Source organism: Nelumbo lutea, chromosome 2 (genome assembly GCF_056320005.1).
Source record: "Nelumbo lutea isolate HS-2025 chromosome 2, American lotus-T2T, whole genome shotgun sequence".
In the NCBI taxonomy this organism is placed as follows: Eukaryota; Viridiplantae; Streptophyta; class Magnoliopsida; order Proteales; family Nelumbonaceae; genus Nelumbo; species Nelumbo lutea.
In genome coordinates, this window is record NC_142685.1 from 111,897,286 (window position 1) to 111,914,044 (window position 16,759).

The window sequence follows — 16,759 nt, forward strand, 5'->3', positions numbered from 1 at the left end:
ATTATCAGGGGTATTTTAGTAATATGCAAATTAAAGGGTATGTCTCGATCAATATCCAAAGCTATAGGGTGCCTTAATAAATTATCCTTTTTTTAATTCATTATTTTATTAATTCAGGATATATAATGTCAGTCAGTGGTTCCTCGCAGCAAGACCGGACCTGTTCCAACGGGTAAAACAAAATTTAAATTGGTTGGAATTAATGAAACCAAAATCCAGAATAAAATATGGCAGGTTCTTGAGTTGGTCTCACTCTCTCTCTCTGAGGAGAAAGAACTTCTAAATTTGGCTGATAACAGGATTCCACCTACTGAATATATTTCAGAATAGTATGCAGTTGCTTATGGTTGAGACATGACACAACTTTTGATCTTTAAGGAACTGTTAAATCGTATTACCAAATAGAAGAGAATTAATGCTATAGTTTTCCACACAGAATAAAGTAGTTGGTATTCATTTTCATGGGTTTGTCATTTGTAAGTGGAATAGTAAATTAGTGAACAGTTTGATTTCCCATTGACTGTAACAACAACTATATATGAATGTGTACTGGCTTCTTATAATGTGATTGCTTGTTGATCATGTGCAACAGAAAATTTGGATTTCTAATTAGCAAACTAAAGAAGAAAGGAAGAAAGAGAGATGGACACATCGTATTGTTCTTATTTGTAGGTTGGGTAATGAGTCTCAAGCCTTCATCTTCATGATTATGACCTTTCCTGTTAAAGACTGTCAATTGTACGCCATGGTGAGGTATGCTTTATTCTAACAGCTTCTACATTAGGTGAGATGAGCAATCTCTAAAAGGAAATTAAAGCAATTTCATTTCTTTTATTGTTTGGCTATGGATTTTCCTTTTCTCTAGACAGTAGGGAATTGGGTTTGGGTCCCCACTTCATTTCCCCATCACAGGCTTAAGTTAGGCAGTTGGCATTTCGCCTTGGAAGTTGGAATAGCAATTACCCAATTGAAGTAGTCTTCGCTAGTACCGGACCAACCTTAGTAGTCCGTTCTGGGTGGAAAACACCGTCGACCAATCCGGTCTGAAAACTATCCAACTGGCTAACTGGCATTTGGTTGAACTTGGACCGGCCGGGCTTGGAATGTTAATCAACCCAACATGAAAAAGAAAAATTAATTGGTTGAAGAGTTGCCGGTCGAACACTGACTTCATGGAGCGTTTGGGTTCATTCGCGTCGTTATCGCATAGTACTAGCCTAGTAGTTGAGGTCAACCTAGTTCTACAAATATCTCTGTTCAAGCAGAAAGTATATTCAAAAAGCAGTTCATGGAAGAGACGACCAATGACTACCGTGACGACTCAGAATGATGGTCGGAGGAGATTCCACGTTTCATCCTCTCAGTGTTGATTGGTGGTAAACGGTGCAACTCCCACTTGCATGCAAAGTATTTGTTCTTGAGCCCTGAACAAAGTCGGTCTTCAGTGACTGAAGTGTTTAATTATTGGTAGTTCTTTAATATGTTGACGTATAAATGCAAGGAACTGATCGTATCAAGTAGTAGATGTCTGTAGCCAATTAAGATGGTTAGTGATGAATTTCAAAGAAGGGAATTCTGATGATGAATTCACTAAACTTCAGTCGTTTAGCTATATATACAGGCAGCAGTGTTTGTTTCAACTAAACTGGGTGGGTGTTTTTTTTTTCTTAGGTTGCTGAAATATTGTAGCAGAAGCTTTCTCTGCTACAATATAATATTTCAAAACAGATGAAGCTTTCTCTGCTAATAACTCTCAGTCTGTCTGTGGGCACACCAAATATATATAAGAGGCTTTGGAGGCCTTGTCGTCCATGAGAGACAGATCAGACCAGTAGCAGTAGTACTGTTGCAAATAAATATCTTTATGACTAAAGACACGCACATGCAGCCATGAACACATGTAGAAGAGAAGAGATGTACCTGGGGTACGTACAAAAGGCAGCAATAATAGAAAATTCACTTGAGAATTTTAAATTCCACTGCAGAACTACAACAATTCAAAATTTAGAAAAAATGAAATTGCAGTCTTAATTACCATGTTCATGTGTTTCTTCAAAGACTATGGTGCCCCGGAAACATCTCTTTCGTGGCCAGTTTTGTTATTTTCAAGCCTAGAAAGAAGCTTTGGTGCCACACTGTCGTCCATCGGTCTGGTCTGGTCTGGTAGTAAAGAATAATTGAGTTTTTATTATTAGTTAAAAGAAGAAAAACAGACAGAGAAAGAGAAGAGAGAGAAGTCATCAGTCATCACCCATTGCCTCCCTATATATCCCTTCCTCTCCCCTAGTCCTTTACCAATGATCGATGATGCTTCTTTAAAGGTGAATGATCACAATCTCGATCAGTGCCACAGCCCAAAACTTTTGGACGATGAGTCCACATCAGTGCCATCTGTTTTCACTTAGTCAGATGTCAACTGAGGGTCCCACGAGACCTGAAACCCTATCAAGTATATATACAGAGAGATCATCAACCTTGATAAATTGTGTCAGATGACATATCGGACAGTTGTCATGTGTCGGGTTATATGGGTTTCTTTATCCTCCTGTTTACTTGTAAATAGTGGCCTCAAAACTGCCAGCAAAGGTCGAAGTCTCTCGAGTCTTGATCGATCCAATCTCTGATTGGTTATTCCCATATATCCTAGTCTACACTCTAAACAGGTTCTATGTCCTTGCCCAGAGCCATTGACTAGATCAAATCAGGCCTTTTAGAGTTCGGGCTACCCGTCCAGCTGCTTATGCCATATCAAGGTGATAGACTGTGGACAGCTCTTCACCTGGTTCAGAATCATGTTGTTTTGGGTTTGGCAATTTCCAACTGGCTAGACCACTCCTCATTAACCAAATCCCATGCCAACGTCAAATCTTTGTCTCCACAGAAGCTTTACTACCTCCTCGATCAGCCCCAGAAACTGGAAGCACCAAAACTGGAAGCACCAAAACCTCCGCTTCTGTTTTGGGCCTACTTTGGCAGTAAATGTTGATCGAATGTAATTTATATAAACATCTCTCTCTCTCTCTCTCTCACACACACACACACAGAGAAATCAGAAATTAGAATGACATACAAATAATTGTAGATCAAGCTTAAAACCCATTAAATGGAAAAAGGTATTGGCATATTTAAAGTAGTGCAAGGATGCAAGCTGTGCTAGCAGCAGCTAATAACTGCAACTGCCATGGCGAATTCATCTGTTTCTTTCTGTTTCTGAGTGAGAACATCAGAATTTATTTTACGAGCTAGCAATAGATTCCCTTGCTTGCTACCACCTGATTACATCATCGAATCTCACTCACTTAAAACCTCTAGTATATATGAATTCATAAAATGTAGTCTGGATCCCAAAAATGATGAAGACAAAACTACCCACGTCACAGAATTCTTAATAACGGCGCATGCGTGACCAGTATAGTTCTCCTAACACAGGGAGGGGTTGCACTAATTAAAGGGTTCCATCTCCTCATGATTTTGTTATCTTTCGAACTAATTTAACGCAAATCAACAAAAGTACTCCATTTATACGTTAATTCATACTAAAATTATGATACTTTGCTCAAGAAACAATAATGGGTTTGCTTAAGATTGCCTCGCACAGGCACCACATGCGTTGGGTTGAGAAGCAAAGAAACAGATCGATGCATTTGATCAGAAAATGCCAATTTCTTGTTTTTTTTTTTCGTTTTTCATTTTTTTTTTCTTTCCTCATGAGAACTAAAGGATTACAGATGCAGATCCAAACTCACATGGTCTTGTACGTTTGATTTCTTGGCCTCGTACATATGTCGCCCTTGATGAGTAGCAGTAGAGCCACCACCGATGGGTGCTGGTCTGGAGTCATCGTCTTCTGAAAACAACGGAAGCAGTGAAGAACGGTCCAGGTTGCTGAAATTCGGGGAGCTCTGAGCGGGTGGGATTCTCCACAAGGCCAAGGGGCTGCCGTTGATGGGTGGCTGCTGCTGAGGGAAGGAGCTATGGTGGCTACCGTAAAATCGGTTGTTAGTAGGGATGACGTTGGTGTTGGTCCAAGAACGGTAGGTCAGCGTTGGTGTTGCAGTGGAACCCAGCTGCCGGTAATTGACAAGGCCGTAGACGTGCCCGTCAGGGATGCCGCTCTGCGCCATGGCCGTCTGGAGGTGTGCTCGTTTGGCATGCTGACGCTCACGCTTGTGAGCATTCTGATGGCCTCCCAGAGCCTGAGACGTAGGAAAGTTTCGACAGCAGTAATGGCACTCGAATTTGCGGCCGCTCTCACCGTTGTCGTTGTCCTTGGAATCCTCAGTCACGTTGGTCTCGACTGACTCGGACTCGTCGGCGGTGGCAACATCTCCACCGAATTCAATACCAAAGAGTCGAATGCCCTTTTCTTTAACAGGCGCAGGGCGAATGAAGGGTAACTGAGAGAAGGAATCTACGTTCATGAAGTCATGAGTTTCCCTCTCAGCTTTTTCCATTGAAAGGTCTATGAAGATAGATGGCTAGCAGGAGTAGATTAGCAAGAGGAGGTGGTGGAAGGGGAAGGAGGGTGCAGTGATCCTGAGCCACCTTGGAAAAGGGAGCAAGAGGGAAGAGGGAAGAGGGAAGAGGGAAGAGAGTAGACCCGGTGGAGGAAAAATAGGAAGAGGGAGAAGGAGAGGTGGGTTCCTTTTGGGCTGGTAAGGGGGTGTGGTGGGACCTATAACGGAGGGGTCTGATCCGTGGACAATTCCTGCTGACCCCATCTGCTAGTAAGGCCTGACAAGTCCACCAGTGCTGGTGTTGGTGAAGGTGATCTCTCTCTCTCTCCAGTTTACCTTCAACAATTTCATTTATTTTTGAGTAACCCCTATATCATTTATTTGTTGTGGGAAGTGGGAACAGTGAAAAATAATGTTCAAGACAACTTTTGATGAGGTCTAATTCCATTTTAGTACAAATTCAAGAAGATGCCTTACTTCTAATATCTAATTCCAATTAGAGAAAGAAGGGTTATCTAGTACCCCTCAAGGGCATAAGCAATTAATTACAAAAATAATAATATTACAAGGCCCAAATACAATATTTTTAATTCGTTTTGAGTATATTTTGTAATATTTTAATATAATTATGCACATTTTAATAGATTAATTCTACATACATCACATATTCTTCCAAAAAATAAAATAAAATACACTTTTTTTTTAGTCTGATTTCTAAAACAAGACTATTAAATGCATATTCACCTTTAATTAAAACAGATGCCTACCTGAATTTTTTACTTTTCTTAATCCTGGTGTTATATTGTTACAAACAATTCATCAGGAGGGCATGCCATTTTGTCCTGTATTAGAATTAGATTAATATAAAAGATGAAATCCTTTTGCAAAGTTGGCTCTTATAGAATGGAGACCTGAAAAGTTGGCATACACTGCATTTTCCTTTAAAATAGGCTTTTTAATCAGGGCCAAAAGGGCCCAATTCCACAAGTTTCTGGTTTCTGCTGTTTGGCTCTAACTTTATGATAGAGCAAAATTCCGAAGCTGGCTGGTGGACATTAAATCCTCTAGCTAGTACTTCTGTGTTTTAGCAATGGTTTATTTGAATTTCTACTGAAGTGAGCTCCATGATTAATGGAACAAAGCCTTAATTACTGCATTCATTAGAAGAATCCCCCTAAACCTTTCTTATTTTGTGATCCTTTCAGTGGAGAAACCTGATTAAGAAGGGATGCATGGCAATACAGGAGAAGTTCTAAGAAATCTGTTAATTGCTCAACGGGTATCCTTTTAATCACCATCCCCTTGTCGCAGGAATGAAATATTAAGTAATGTCTCCAACTGAGTTGATGATCTCATTTTCCTTTAACATTTATATCCAACACTATGATAGGTTTAAGCAAAACCAAATAAAGGTTTAATTAATTAATCATAAATCTAGCTTCAACTAACAGAGAGAACCAGACAACTGGTTTTCCTTGCAATCAAGGGGTGCTAGTTATATAATATAGATAATGAAAAAAATCAGAACATTCTCCCAGCATGGATATGTGGCTTTCCCTGAAGGCAAGGGATTTCAAATTCTCTCTAGTTAGACTGGATATATAAAAAACCCTAACTGCATTGCAACCAAATGTATTTTGATGTTTGATTAATTTATGGTGCATTTACTAAAACAAAAAGGTTGTTATTCCCATTTACATTTACCAAAAAACCCTGTTGCATTGCAATGGAGGGATTTCTAAATCTCTCATATTTAACTGGAAGCTATTTGGACTTGATGCTTGGAAGCTGCTGCCAGTTTCCAGCACATGTGGACCACACAGATTAATTAATGAGTACTTTCAGGATTAAAAAATTCACACACATATATATATATATAAGACAGAATTTACAAGCAAAACATTTAGCAGCCCCAATACTACTCCAAGTATGAGAGTACTCTGAAACATTTGAGACAACTGGTGGAATACAATATGTGAACCCTACAAACTGTGGATAACATGTCTACTAGACACAGACCCAACCTTTGATTAGATGCCTATGACCACCAAATAAAATTAAGGATTTTTCTTCTATCTTGTAGTTGATCAAGTTATATCCAACCATATTAATTAGTTTTTTTTTGGCGTTGAAAACCATAAAGAGGAACCCTATTTAAGATAGAGTAAGTAGGGCCATCTAACTCATATAATGTCTAATCATATATTGCTTTAGAACCTTCTACATATAAAAGGGTATATATATATATCTGCAGCAAACCTTAAAATTTTAAGGAAAACTGCAAAGGGGTTACTAAGAAAATTAACCATCAAATTTAAACAGAAGGGGACTATTAAAAAAAATCCCTTGGCATCTTTCCTTTTCTCTTGGGTGTGTAGGATAAGGAAGGTGCAACTTCCTGATTTCCCTCTCTCTCTCTCTTTCCATCTCTCTTATTGCATGTACGTGTATCCATCAGTCAACACCAAGGTTGTAAGTTGTAAGGATGAGAGAGAAGTGACGAACTACTTCATTGGTGAGTCTCTCTCTCTCTCTCTGTCCAGGTACTAGTAGTTGGTGCTGTTTCTTTATAGCTGTTGGCTGTTTTATATCTGCCGCAGGGACTCTGCAAGGTGGTCCTTGGAAATGTTAATCAGATTACACGAATGGGCTGGAGAAGATGGAAAAAAAAAAATCATCTCTAAACCCTTGTTGGGTAACAAAGTACGTAGTCTCTTCCTTCTTTTTCCTTACTTCTTTGTTTGTTCTAGCATTTTGACATGTAACTCACTATACTTTTTATTTTGCATGATTCACTCAAATTATCTCTTCTCTGCCCTTGATTTCCCATTGTTATTAGTTTAGCTCTACTCCTAATTCTTCAATTTCGAAACGTGTACCATGATCAACAGTAGGCTTCTTGTCTTGTCTTTATCTTTCTTCAAAGCCCTAGTATAGGCTTATATAAGAGAAGTCCTAGTCTAGTGTGTCATGAGGACAGGGACAAGCTGTATCTATATATATATATATAAGAGGGTTTAGAGTCTCCATCTGGAATCTACCAGTATTTACAAAGTTAATTTAATTCAATCATGATCTGGTTGACTCTGGATTGGAAGATCTCAGATTAAACTCATCAGATGATGGAGGGGGGCTTGAATTTAGGCCAGTAATATACACAATCGGGTACCTATGAACTGATTCAGCTGGGGTTTAATTTAGGCTCCAGTACTGTCTCTCCTTGTATTTAATGTGTCTACTACATGAATGCATATCTTGGTTTACCTAATTATTGAACTTAATTTGGAACAAGAGTGTTCTGCACTATATGTGTACTGATTTGAGTTGTTTTTTTTTTTTTCCTTTTTCTTTATTTTAACACTAGCAAGAACAGTGTAGTTTTAGGGAGTACATATATATACCATGTGGGGGCTCACATCAATCGATTTATGGAGAAGAAAATGACGTAATCGTCATATTCAGAAGGGACGAGGACTTCTCTGTCAACTTCTTTTTCCTTATTTCACTGCTTTCATGGACTACTGGCTCAGTGACTGAACCTCTATGTGTTATTTTTAACCGTTCCTATACTTTGAATCCCTCATGTGTAAGGATAGGTGTGGTTATTGTGGCTCTATATTTGTATTTGTGTGAGTGGAAGGGAGAGAGAGAGAGAGTCTTACCTCACTTTAGTTCTTTTACTCTCTCTCTCTCTCTCTCTCTCTCTCCTTTCTTGTTCAATTTGGATGATGTTGTGTTCTGGGTATCTTGAGATTTAAATGAGTGTTAAGCTGAAATAGTAATTTAATGATATATGGGAGTCTCTCTGCAACACACAGACTGCTTTTTTCGTGCATGCTTGACCCATTTTGCAATTATTCCCAGCCTTAACTGTGCACATCCCCATAATTCTACCCATCTTGCCATTCCAAGACAAGTCGCTGTCCCCAGCTCCCATCTAAGACGAGCTTAATTAGAGGACTTGGGCTGAACCCATCTGGCCATCTGCTCATTTGTTGAAGTAAATTGGGTTTTAATTAAAGGCCAAGTACCTTTGTGGTTGCACTGAGATGGACTCCCCCCCCCCCCCCACACACACACACACATACAACATCGACCCTCTATCCTTTATCTAATCTCTCCCTTCCCCAACCCTAACAACAGCAACCTTTCATTCAAGCAAACCCCTCTTTGCCATTAAAGGGGTGGGGATGGGTGAGGCCTGATGAGGGGGGACCAGGTGGGCTTGAATTGAATTCAATTAGATTGAACCACTTTGAGATACTACTCCTGAGTCCTGAATGTCTTTGTTCACTTACACCAAAAGCGTCACCATCGTAGGAAACCCTAATTCTCTAAGCCGGTGTTTGGTCTCTCTCTCTTTCTGCCAATGCCAAATTTGCAATCTAGCTATTTGATATCTTTCCTCATCGAATGGGAAAGGTCGTTTTTTCTCATCGTTCCCATCCCTCTCCAATTAGGTGTCCTGAACACGACACTGTCTCCTGAACTCCTGTCGTGTGGCCATGCGCATTGGTGGATGCAACATGAGTTCCAATGAGTGGATAACATCAGTCGGTAGATGTAGATGTGTGTTGTGTGGAGATCATAATTCATAAAGAGCTCTCTGGAACTCCTGTTCTCTCCATGGACAGTTAGGCTCATGCTCCTATCTATCAGATAGGCGAATTTAAAGCTACAGAAGAGATATTTCAAATTTCACAGAAGAGAACCATGCATGGATGATGAGTGATGATGACAACATCAAGCTAGGGTCCACCAAACCGATATGGAAGGGATATGCATAGAATCATCAACATACATATATGGACATAAAACATCAACATATGTATATATATGGACATAAAACATGAAGTCATGAAGTCGTGAAGGGATATGCATAGAATCATCAACATAAAACATGAAGTTGCAACCTTTGGTGCCAACATGGGCGGCTCTTTTTTAACTTATTAAAGCTCTGATAATTGATGGGCTTTCCTTGGGGCCATATGGGTTGTTCATGTTGTCGGAACTAAGTGCAAGGACCACAGAAATTAAAGCATCTCGACTGTGAGTGTGAGATAACAATGGCTTTGATAATACAGAAGAAAGAAAGAAAGAAAGAAAAAGGCGATGTGCTCTTTTCAGATGTTGCATTATCAATGTGATTGAGAAGGGAGGAGTCTTTTGGTCGTGTATTATAGCCTTTGGAGTTTGGCCCTCCCTTTTCTTTTGTGTTTAGATTCTAGAGGGGGATTTGAATTGACGCTAGAGTGGATGATTTTTGTCCCTTTAATTGTCATACTCTTGTGACCTTTCATGTCGGTTGCACCCCACACTATTTTATCCATGAAATCCTCTCTGATTAATGTGTTGAGTAAGAGATGGGATTTGCCCTTTGTCTCATATTTGAGCCTCTCATGTTGGTTATGCACCACCCCCCATTTGTCCACAAAATTAATTAACCATCTGATTAGTGTATCGAGTGAGACAAGATTAAACATCCATTTGATTGGTTCCATCATGGTTCATAGATAGATATATAGATATTGAATAAAACCTTAAACAACCAGTCTTTTAGTGGTGTAAAAACAAGATGCAAGCTGTACCATAGAAAAGAGTTCATTTTTCTAAATCAGAAGCTAGCCCCAGTGACTGATCTGATTTTTTTCTTTCCTTTTTTGTGTATGTGTGTGTGGTGGGGGTGGGGGTGGGGGAGAGAAAATTTCAAAATCTCAATTGTTGTTTGAATCAATTACTGAAAGTTTTCCCAAGGGATTTCTTGCAAGTTTATAACAATAAAGAAAAAGAAAATTATAAATTGGTTATTGCAAGGTAGGATCTGTAAACAATATTTTTCTAAGAAATATCTGAAAATCATAAATTTTGACCATAGTGTCAGCAAAATGTGCTTGCTGAGTTGCTGAAAGGGATGATAGATACATGCAACTGCAAGATTTGTTAAATCTGATTAAGATCAATATCTCATTAAACAAAGAGAAGTCTAAAGTCAAAATATGATGAAGAGCTTATTGATAAAGAATTTGCCTCTACCAAGAATGAACCAATTGGACAGCTCATCAGTCTCAGTCAAGGTAGATTATCCCATCGTATATGTGGTTATGTGAATTAAGCTTCATGGTTAAACTTTTTTCCTAGTGTATTTGTTACTTAGGTGTAAATTAAGGAAAAGCTTAAAATTGAAAAAATAATATAAAATCTAGAAACTAAGAAAAAAAGCAGCTTGAGAAACGAGGCTCATGAATAATTAAGTTTACATTGTCCAATTAATTCTATATTTCTCTCTACATTTTTCCCTTTCTGAATTCTAATAGAAAGGACTTAAATTAACAGTAAAAGGAATACCTCCACTGAATCTTAATAATTTACTTTTTCACCACATTTATACAATCAAGCATGTAAACCCTAATGACATGCATGTATATACAAGTATCAATAGCTTTAAATTTAAATGCAAGGACTTTTAGGCTCAGTTTGGAAAGAGTATAAGTGCAAATATGTACAGCGTAAATACATACAAAATAATATAAATTATAAGGTTTTGCACTTTACATATTTGCATTTGTACTCCTTCCAAACTCAGCCTTAGGGTTCATTTAGTTCGAGAGAACAGAGATCTGGAATTGGAATTGGAAGCTATTTAGTTGGGTTGGGTAAAATAGAATTCCTACTCACATTCCTGATGAAATGGCGTTCCCCCATCTGATTTTGATTCCTGTCTAACCAAACAGACACAAGGAAATAAGCAATTCCAATTCTGATTTTAATTCCAATTCCAAATGGGAACCAAACACCCCTTGATGTTAACATAAGCATGGTACTTCTAAAACACCATAATAACCTTGTCTTAACCTTAATCGGCAAATCATGAGTTCAAGTAATAAAGAACATTTTTTAAGCAAAAGAAGGTGAAGAAATTTGGCTAACACAACCCTAACCCAACCGGATGACTTTGGTATGGATTAGGGTTAATTACTGTTGGGGGTTCAACAACTTATGTTGGTTTAGGGTTTATATACCTCAATCTGATCTAACCAGCCCTAACTTGCACCCCCATTAAAAGAGCATTTATATAGAAAGGTGTGAATTAAAGAGAAGGGAAAATAATTATGTATTGTAGTTCATAGCAAAGAAACACAATAGAATTGAATGAGAAAAAATATGAATTTAGTTACAGTTTCTTCAAATTGAAACTGATAAGAATCATATAAATGAGTATGATTTCTGATGCATAAAGGGTATCAATCTTTAAAAGCTGCACAGCCAACCACAGGGGATGGATGCTTTGCTAAGATAAGTTTATTACTGATAGGGTCAGGCTTTGAATCCCCTTGAATTAATAACTCAGCTACCAGCACAATCACCTGGCCAATTTTGGAAAGCTCAATGATGGTTCATGTGGATTTGCAATCCAACTAATAAGCTACCTTTTATAGTTTTCTGATTTATATATTTTTTTTCTCTGGATTTTCTTTGAGCTTGATCAATATTAATTAGTTTCCTCATAATTACTAGTCATGAATCATGACCACTTATTCATTAACCATATTCATACTGGAGTAAATTTTATCTTTCCCTAAATGGTTACTATTGTTATAAGAGAATATATCTTCAGGGATGAAAGTGGATCCTTAACCCCATGAGTCTTTGCAATTAGACTTATCTCCTTTATGCAGTTAAAAACTCAGTGTGTACAGTGGCATTTTTAACTGTAAAAAGGAAATAAGTCCTTAAAATAAGGAATGCCAAATGCAGCTTTAATATTCCCCTTTCTTTCCTTATATCTGATTGATTTTCCTTTTGAAGAGAAAGTCCTAACCTCTTCTGATTGAGAAATTGTCAATTTCTTATAAATGAAAAAAAGCTAATATTAGAATGTGCAACTAACAAATATGGTTCCATAGGTAGCTATGAGAAATAATTGTGCATGACTGTTTTTTTTTTGCAATGAAAATGAAGTTAGAATTTTATTGGGTCCTTTTCATAATTCCCAACAAGCAAGTTTATCAGAACTACCGTATCTCTAATTAGTACTTGATTAGTGTGTTTGATCATTGCAACGAAATGGACTCTTAGTATGTGAATCAAGTGAATAGTCATCTTCATATGTTTCCCAAAGTTTGACATTGAAGCCACAACTAGGCCCTAGTATCTGATTTGTAGGTGCAGATTAAACAACCTTCACATGAATAAGGCCCCCCCCCCCAATTACTTCAATCACTGCCAAATGGTCCACATCTTTTATTCAAGATGTTGATATGAGACATAGCATTTACATACATACTTTTTTCTTATATTTGAAGAGTTTAAACCAAAGCTAACAGTAGAGTCACAAGGTGGATTGATGGTTGTGTGAACTTGAGTATGACAAAATAAAGTACAAAAATAATTGACTCCAACCACATATTTGTTCTCAATAACATTGGATACTTCATCTCCCCCCCCCCCTCCCCTCCAAGCAATTAAAACCATAACCATCAATCTACTTTCTTGCACCAATCAATAGGAGAAAGATGAATAAGGTTATCTTTGATAGTTGATGAGCACCCCTGAACTTTGTACCTTTGAATTTAGGTTGTTAAAGTGAGCTTCATAATTTTCCATACTCAAGGAATCATTTGAGCTTTGAAGTACTATTTCTTAGTGCCCATGCTGGAGGTACACTAGCACATGAACCAAACATCTGTCCTACAATTCACCCTTTATTTTAAAGCAGTAACAATCAAGGTTCAAAATATTAATACTCTGGATACGAAAAATCCGTGTGCGCATTGATAGTTGATGTGACAATTTATCAGGACATATGATACAACCTATATTTGCATTTTAAACCATTGAAATTATCTAATTATAAGAAACAATTCATCAATCACCTTGAAAATCGATACGATACGCACTAATACATTGGATATTTTTAACCTAACATTACCAAGTGATAAAGCCATTTCTCCAACTTAAGTAATTAAGTAATTAGATTCAATTTATCTTTTTCCTCGGCACCCAACATGAGTGACATGACATTACTTTATTGTTGATGTTGTTGTTCATTAGTACTTGTTAGAAGTAGCCCCCACACATCGAAGAAAGAGGAGTAAAGTCCATGGGCTTGGTGGGACACTCTACTTGCCTTCCCAACCAATGTTCTTTGGCTTATAATCAAGTGGTCCCAAAGTGGTACATTCTCCCTATACAACTTGTGTTTCTTATCTTCTTTTTCACTCCATTCCTTCCTATACCAGTTCTTGACCTTTTCTTGCACATTGTGTGGACAGCAGGGCCCTTGATTGACACCTGCTGATAGAAAGAAAAAAAAAAAAAAGTATTTCAACACCCAAAAGTTGGAGGTGGGAAATGTGAATTCAGTCAAGTAAGTACACAAATGAAACTAGTTTTGGATATCTTAGAGATATTAACTTTCTCATGTAAGCATTTCTATGTTTGACAGTTTTTGCAAAACCATCCTTGTCCACACCATTAAGGTAGGCTATAATTGTAGCCATGTTATGTCATCTTCCAGAACCCTCCCACCACCGATATTACCAGAGCCAAGGGACCCCACTTCACTCATCATCAACCCAAGACCCCAAGGTGAGGTGTTAAGTTAAGGAATCTTTCATTTTGATAATGACTTGTGATCAGGCGGGAGCGCTCTCGCCTGGATGGTCATGCCCCCCTTCTACGTGTTTATTCTTCATTGGTTGATCAAAATTATTTTTTTTCTTTCTTTCAGAGATCAATCAAGTTTCAATATTTTCAAAATCAGACTAAGACCGGACTGGTTATTTTTCACCTTAAAATTTCTTTTTGGTCAAAAACCATTGATTTGGTCAGTAAATCGTTGATTTAGGCGGTCAAATTTTTGAACCGTTGATTTGAATAGAAGTTTTTTACCGTATTTTGTTTCTTTTACTTTTTTTATCAGAATGAGCCATTCATTCAGAGTGAACAGTCAGACCATTCAACCCAGAAACGATCTTCCTTGCTTGGTACGATTTTAAAAACCTTGAATAGACCTTAATTTTACTTTAAGCTCAATTTAGAAAAAATACAAATACAAATATATACAATGCAAATGTATACAAAATAATATAAAATATAAGGCTTTATACTCTATAAATTTGTATTTTTACTCCTTCCAAACATTGCATTACGTTTTTACTGCCTGCATTTGCATTTGATTCTTGAATGGTGGTAAAGCTCCATAAATTTTAGAACAACTCATATAGCACGTATGGTCAAAAGTCATTACCATTGTACTGATGTCTGGCATATGTAATCTTCAGCTAAGGTGAGAATGGGACCCATTCACCGGTGGATCTGATCTGATTTCATCCTCGTAGAAGTTATGGTAGACCCCAATAAATAGATTGATAAATTGTGGGTGACAATCTCTGTGTGGTGTCTTCATTTATTAATCTATTGACTACGGAGTCGTTTTATAACTGTTGAAGTGGTTGAACTTAATGACTTATTTACTTTTGAAATTGTTTTAATTGGGTTGATTAATTATTATATCTCAAGAATTGAAATATTGATATCGAATATATCATATTGGTATTGGTACGGGCGGAACCTCTAATACATATAAATAAAAAAAATAAAAAAAGAGATATCGACCATATCTATATACACTAATATATACCTATATCGATATTTTAATTCTTATTATATAATTTTAAATATTTTATCATTTAATTATGATGAAAGAAGATTTCGTCCGATCTCGTAATTACGCAACACGTGGTAAAGGCAACAATTCGGCACAATAGCGCGCCCAAGGCAGGAGCAATAAAGGGAGGAACCAGCGGTCTGAACTCCCTATCAGCGGTCCAAACCCCCTACCAGCGGTCCGAACTCCCTACTAGGAGCCCGAACTCCCAACTAGGAGCCTGAACTCTCCCTTAGGCCCCGAGCCAAACCCAAAGGGCAGTAACCCGAACTGGTCTGCCCTATGGCAGTTTGGGATACACCTCCGAACTCAAGACTTCACCTCGCTCACCACTCCAACACTTCGCCTCCAGGACGCCAAACTGAACAACCGTACCATGCCTGACACTGAGGAAGTTCGTATCTAGGGGCGACGCACTTGACTGACTTAGGATCTGACGCTTGACAGCCGCACTTCAAACGGCCACCTGCCACCGCCATCTCCAGTTATAGAGACGGCTCCGACAAGGAACAGTGGCAGTTCTGTCCCAGTAGAAGGGATGACACCCGAACTGGCATAAGCACAGAAATAATCATACCCGACTTGACAGAAGCCTCGGAGTGAGTGCGCGAGGTGGTTATAAAAGGCCCCCTACCCCCAACAAGAAGGTATATGAACTTTGCACCATCTGGTTTTATCTTGCTTTTGAGAGAATACTAATTTGAGTTTCCGAGCAATCTCACTGGGTTCCCCCTAGAGCTCCCTCATCTTTTTCGTTTCAGGCTCCCCATTGCTCTAGTTAGAGACAAGGTCGTTGACAGTTAGGACCGACCGAATTACGCACCATCAAATTATAAAATCATTCAGTTCGGCTTCAGCCATTCATCTGTTACCAAGTTGCAACACCTGTGATTAATGCCATTTAACAGATCAAATTTTGGAGTTTGATAATTGGGTTAATATGCTGATCAAACGAGCTTCACTTCAGATCCTCCTAAACTACATTGACCAACAGATCGGGATTGTGTAAGGTATAAGGTGGACACAAACACGACGTGTTTTTTGTCACTACACGAGGACAGTAATTATGTTTCAGCTTTCAATTATTGATCAACCCTACGCAATGCTGCCTTTGCTACTGCAGCTTCCCTTCTTTGACCCAACCAGTTGTGCAATTCAGTCTCTATGTTCATACTTAAATATGATTTGATTGAATCTCATAAATAGTTATTCAAATTTAAATCTGTTAAAGATGTTAGATATTTAAATATGATTCGATCCTATTCGAATTATAAAAAATTAATAAATTATTAAAAGAAAAACATAAAATATAAATATTTTTTCAACTATTTTCATTATATATATATATATATATTAATATATACTTATCTTTTTATAAAAGATTACAAAAAATATAATATAAACATATTTATAAATAAATATATTAATATATACATTTTTTTACAAGTAAATAGTTTATAATAAATGTGTACACACACATACATATACATGTTAGATCGGATTGATCATGATCAATCCATTTGCACCCCCGATAAGTAACAGAGATCCCGAGTTGGGATCTGTTTGGGTTCATTCATGTGTCCATCCTGCAGGTTACTATAATCTATATATGCATTTAAGCCCCCCTTTGGGA

At 37.7% G+C, this 16,759-nt stretch overlaps 1 protein-coding gene and 1 long non-coding RNA gene across 2 annotated transcripts; one reads left to right on the top strand and one right to left on the bottom strand.

Moving 5' to 3' along the window:
- Window positions 1-3,490: 3,490 nt before the first annotated feature.
- Window positions 3,491-4,800, bottom strand: LOC148872828 (zinc finger protein 8-like). Its single transcript, XM_088967719.1, has one exon. It carries the CDS (start codon window positions 4,452-4,454, stop codon window positions 3,723-3,725), a length of 732 nt encoding a protein of 243 aa, XP_088823845.1. The 5' UTR covers window positions 4,455-4,800; the 3' UTR covers window positions 3,491-3,722.
- Window positions 4,801-6,840: 2,040 nt separating this feature from the next.
- On the top strand, window positions 6,841-14,907 carry LOC148872829 (uncharacterized). The gene is made up of 6 exons (XR_016107074.1): window positions 6,841-6,972; window positions 7,058-7,160; window positions 13,509-13,631; window positions 13,733-13,824; window positions 13,903-14,045; window positions 14,741-14,907. It is a non-coding gene; the product is annotated as an uncharacterized LOC148872829 (long non-coding RNA).
- Window positions 14,908-16,759: the final 1,852 nt, after the last annotated feature.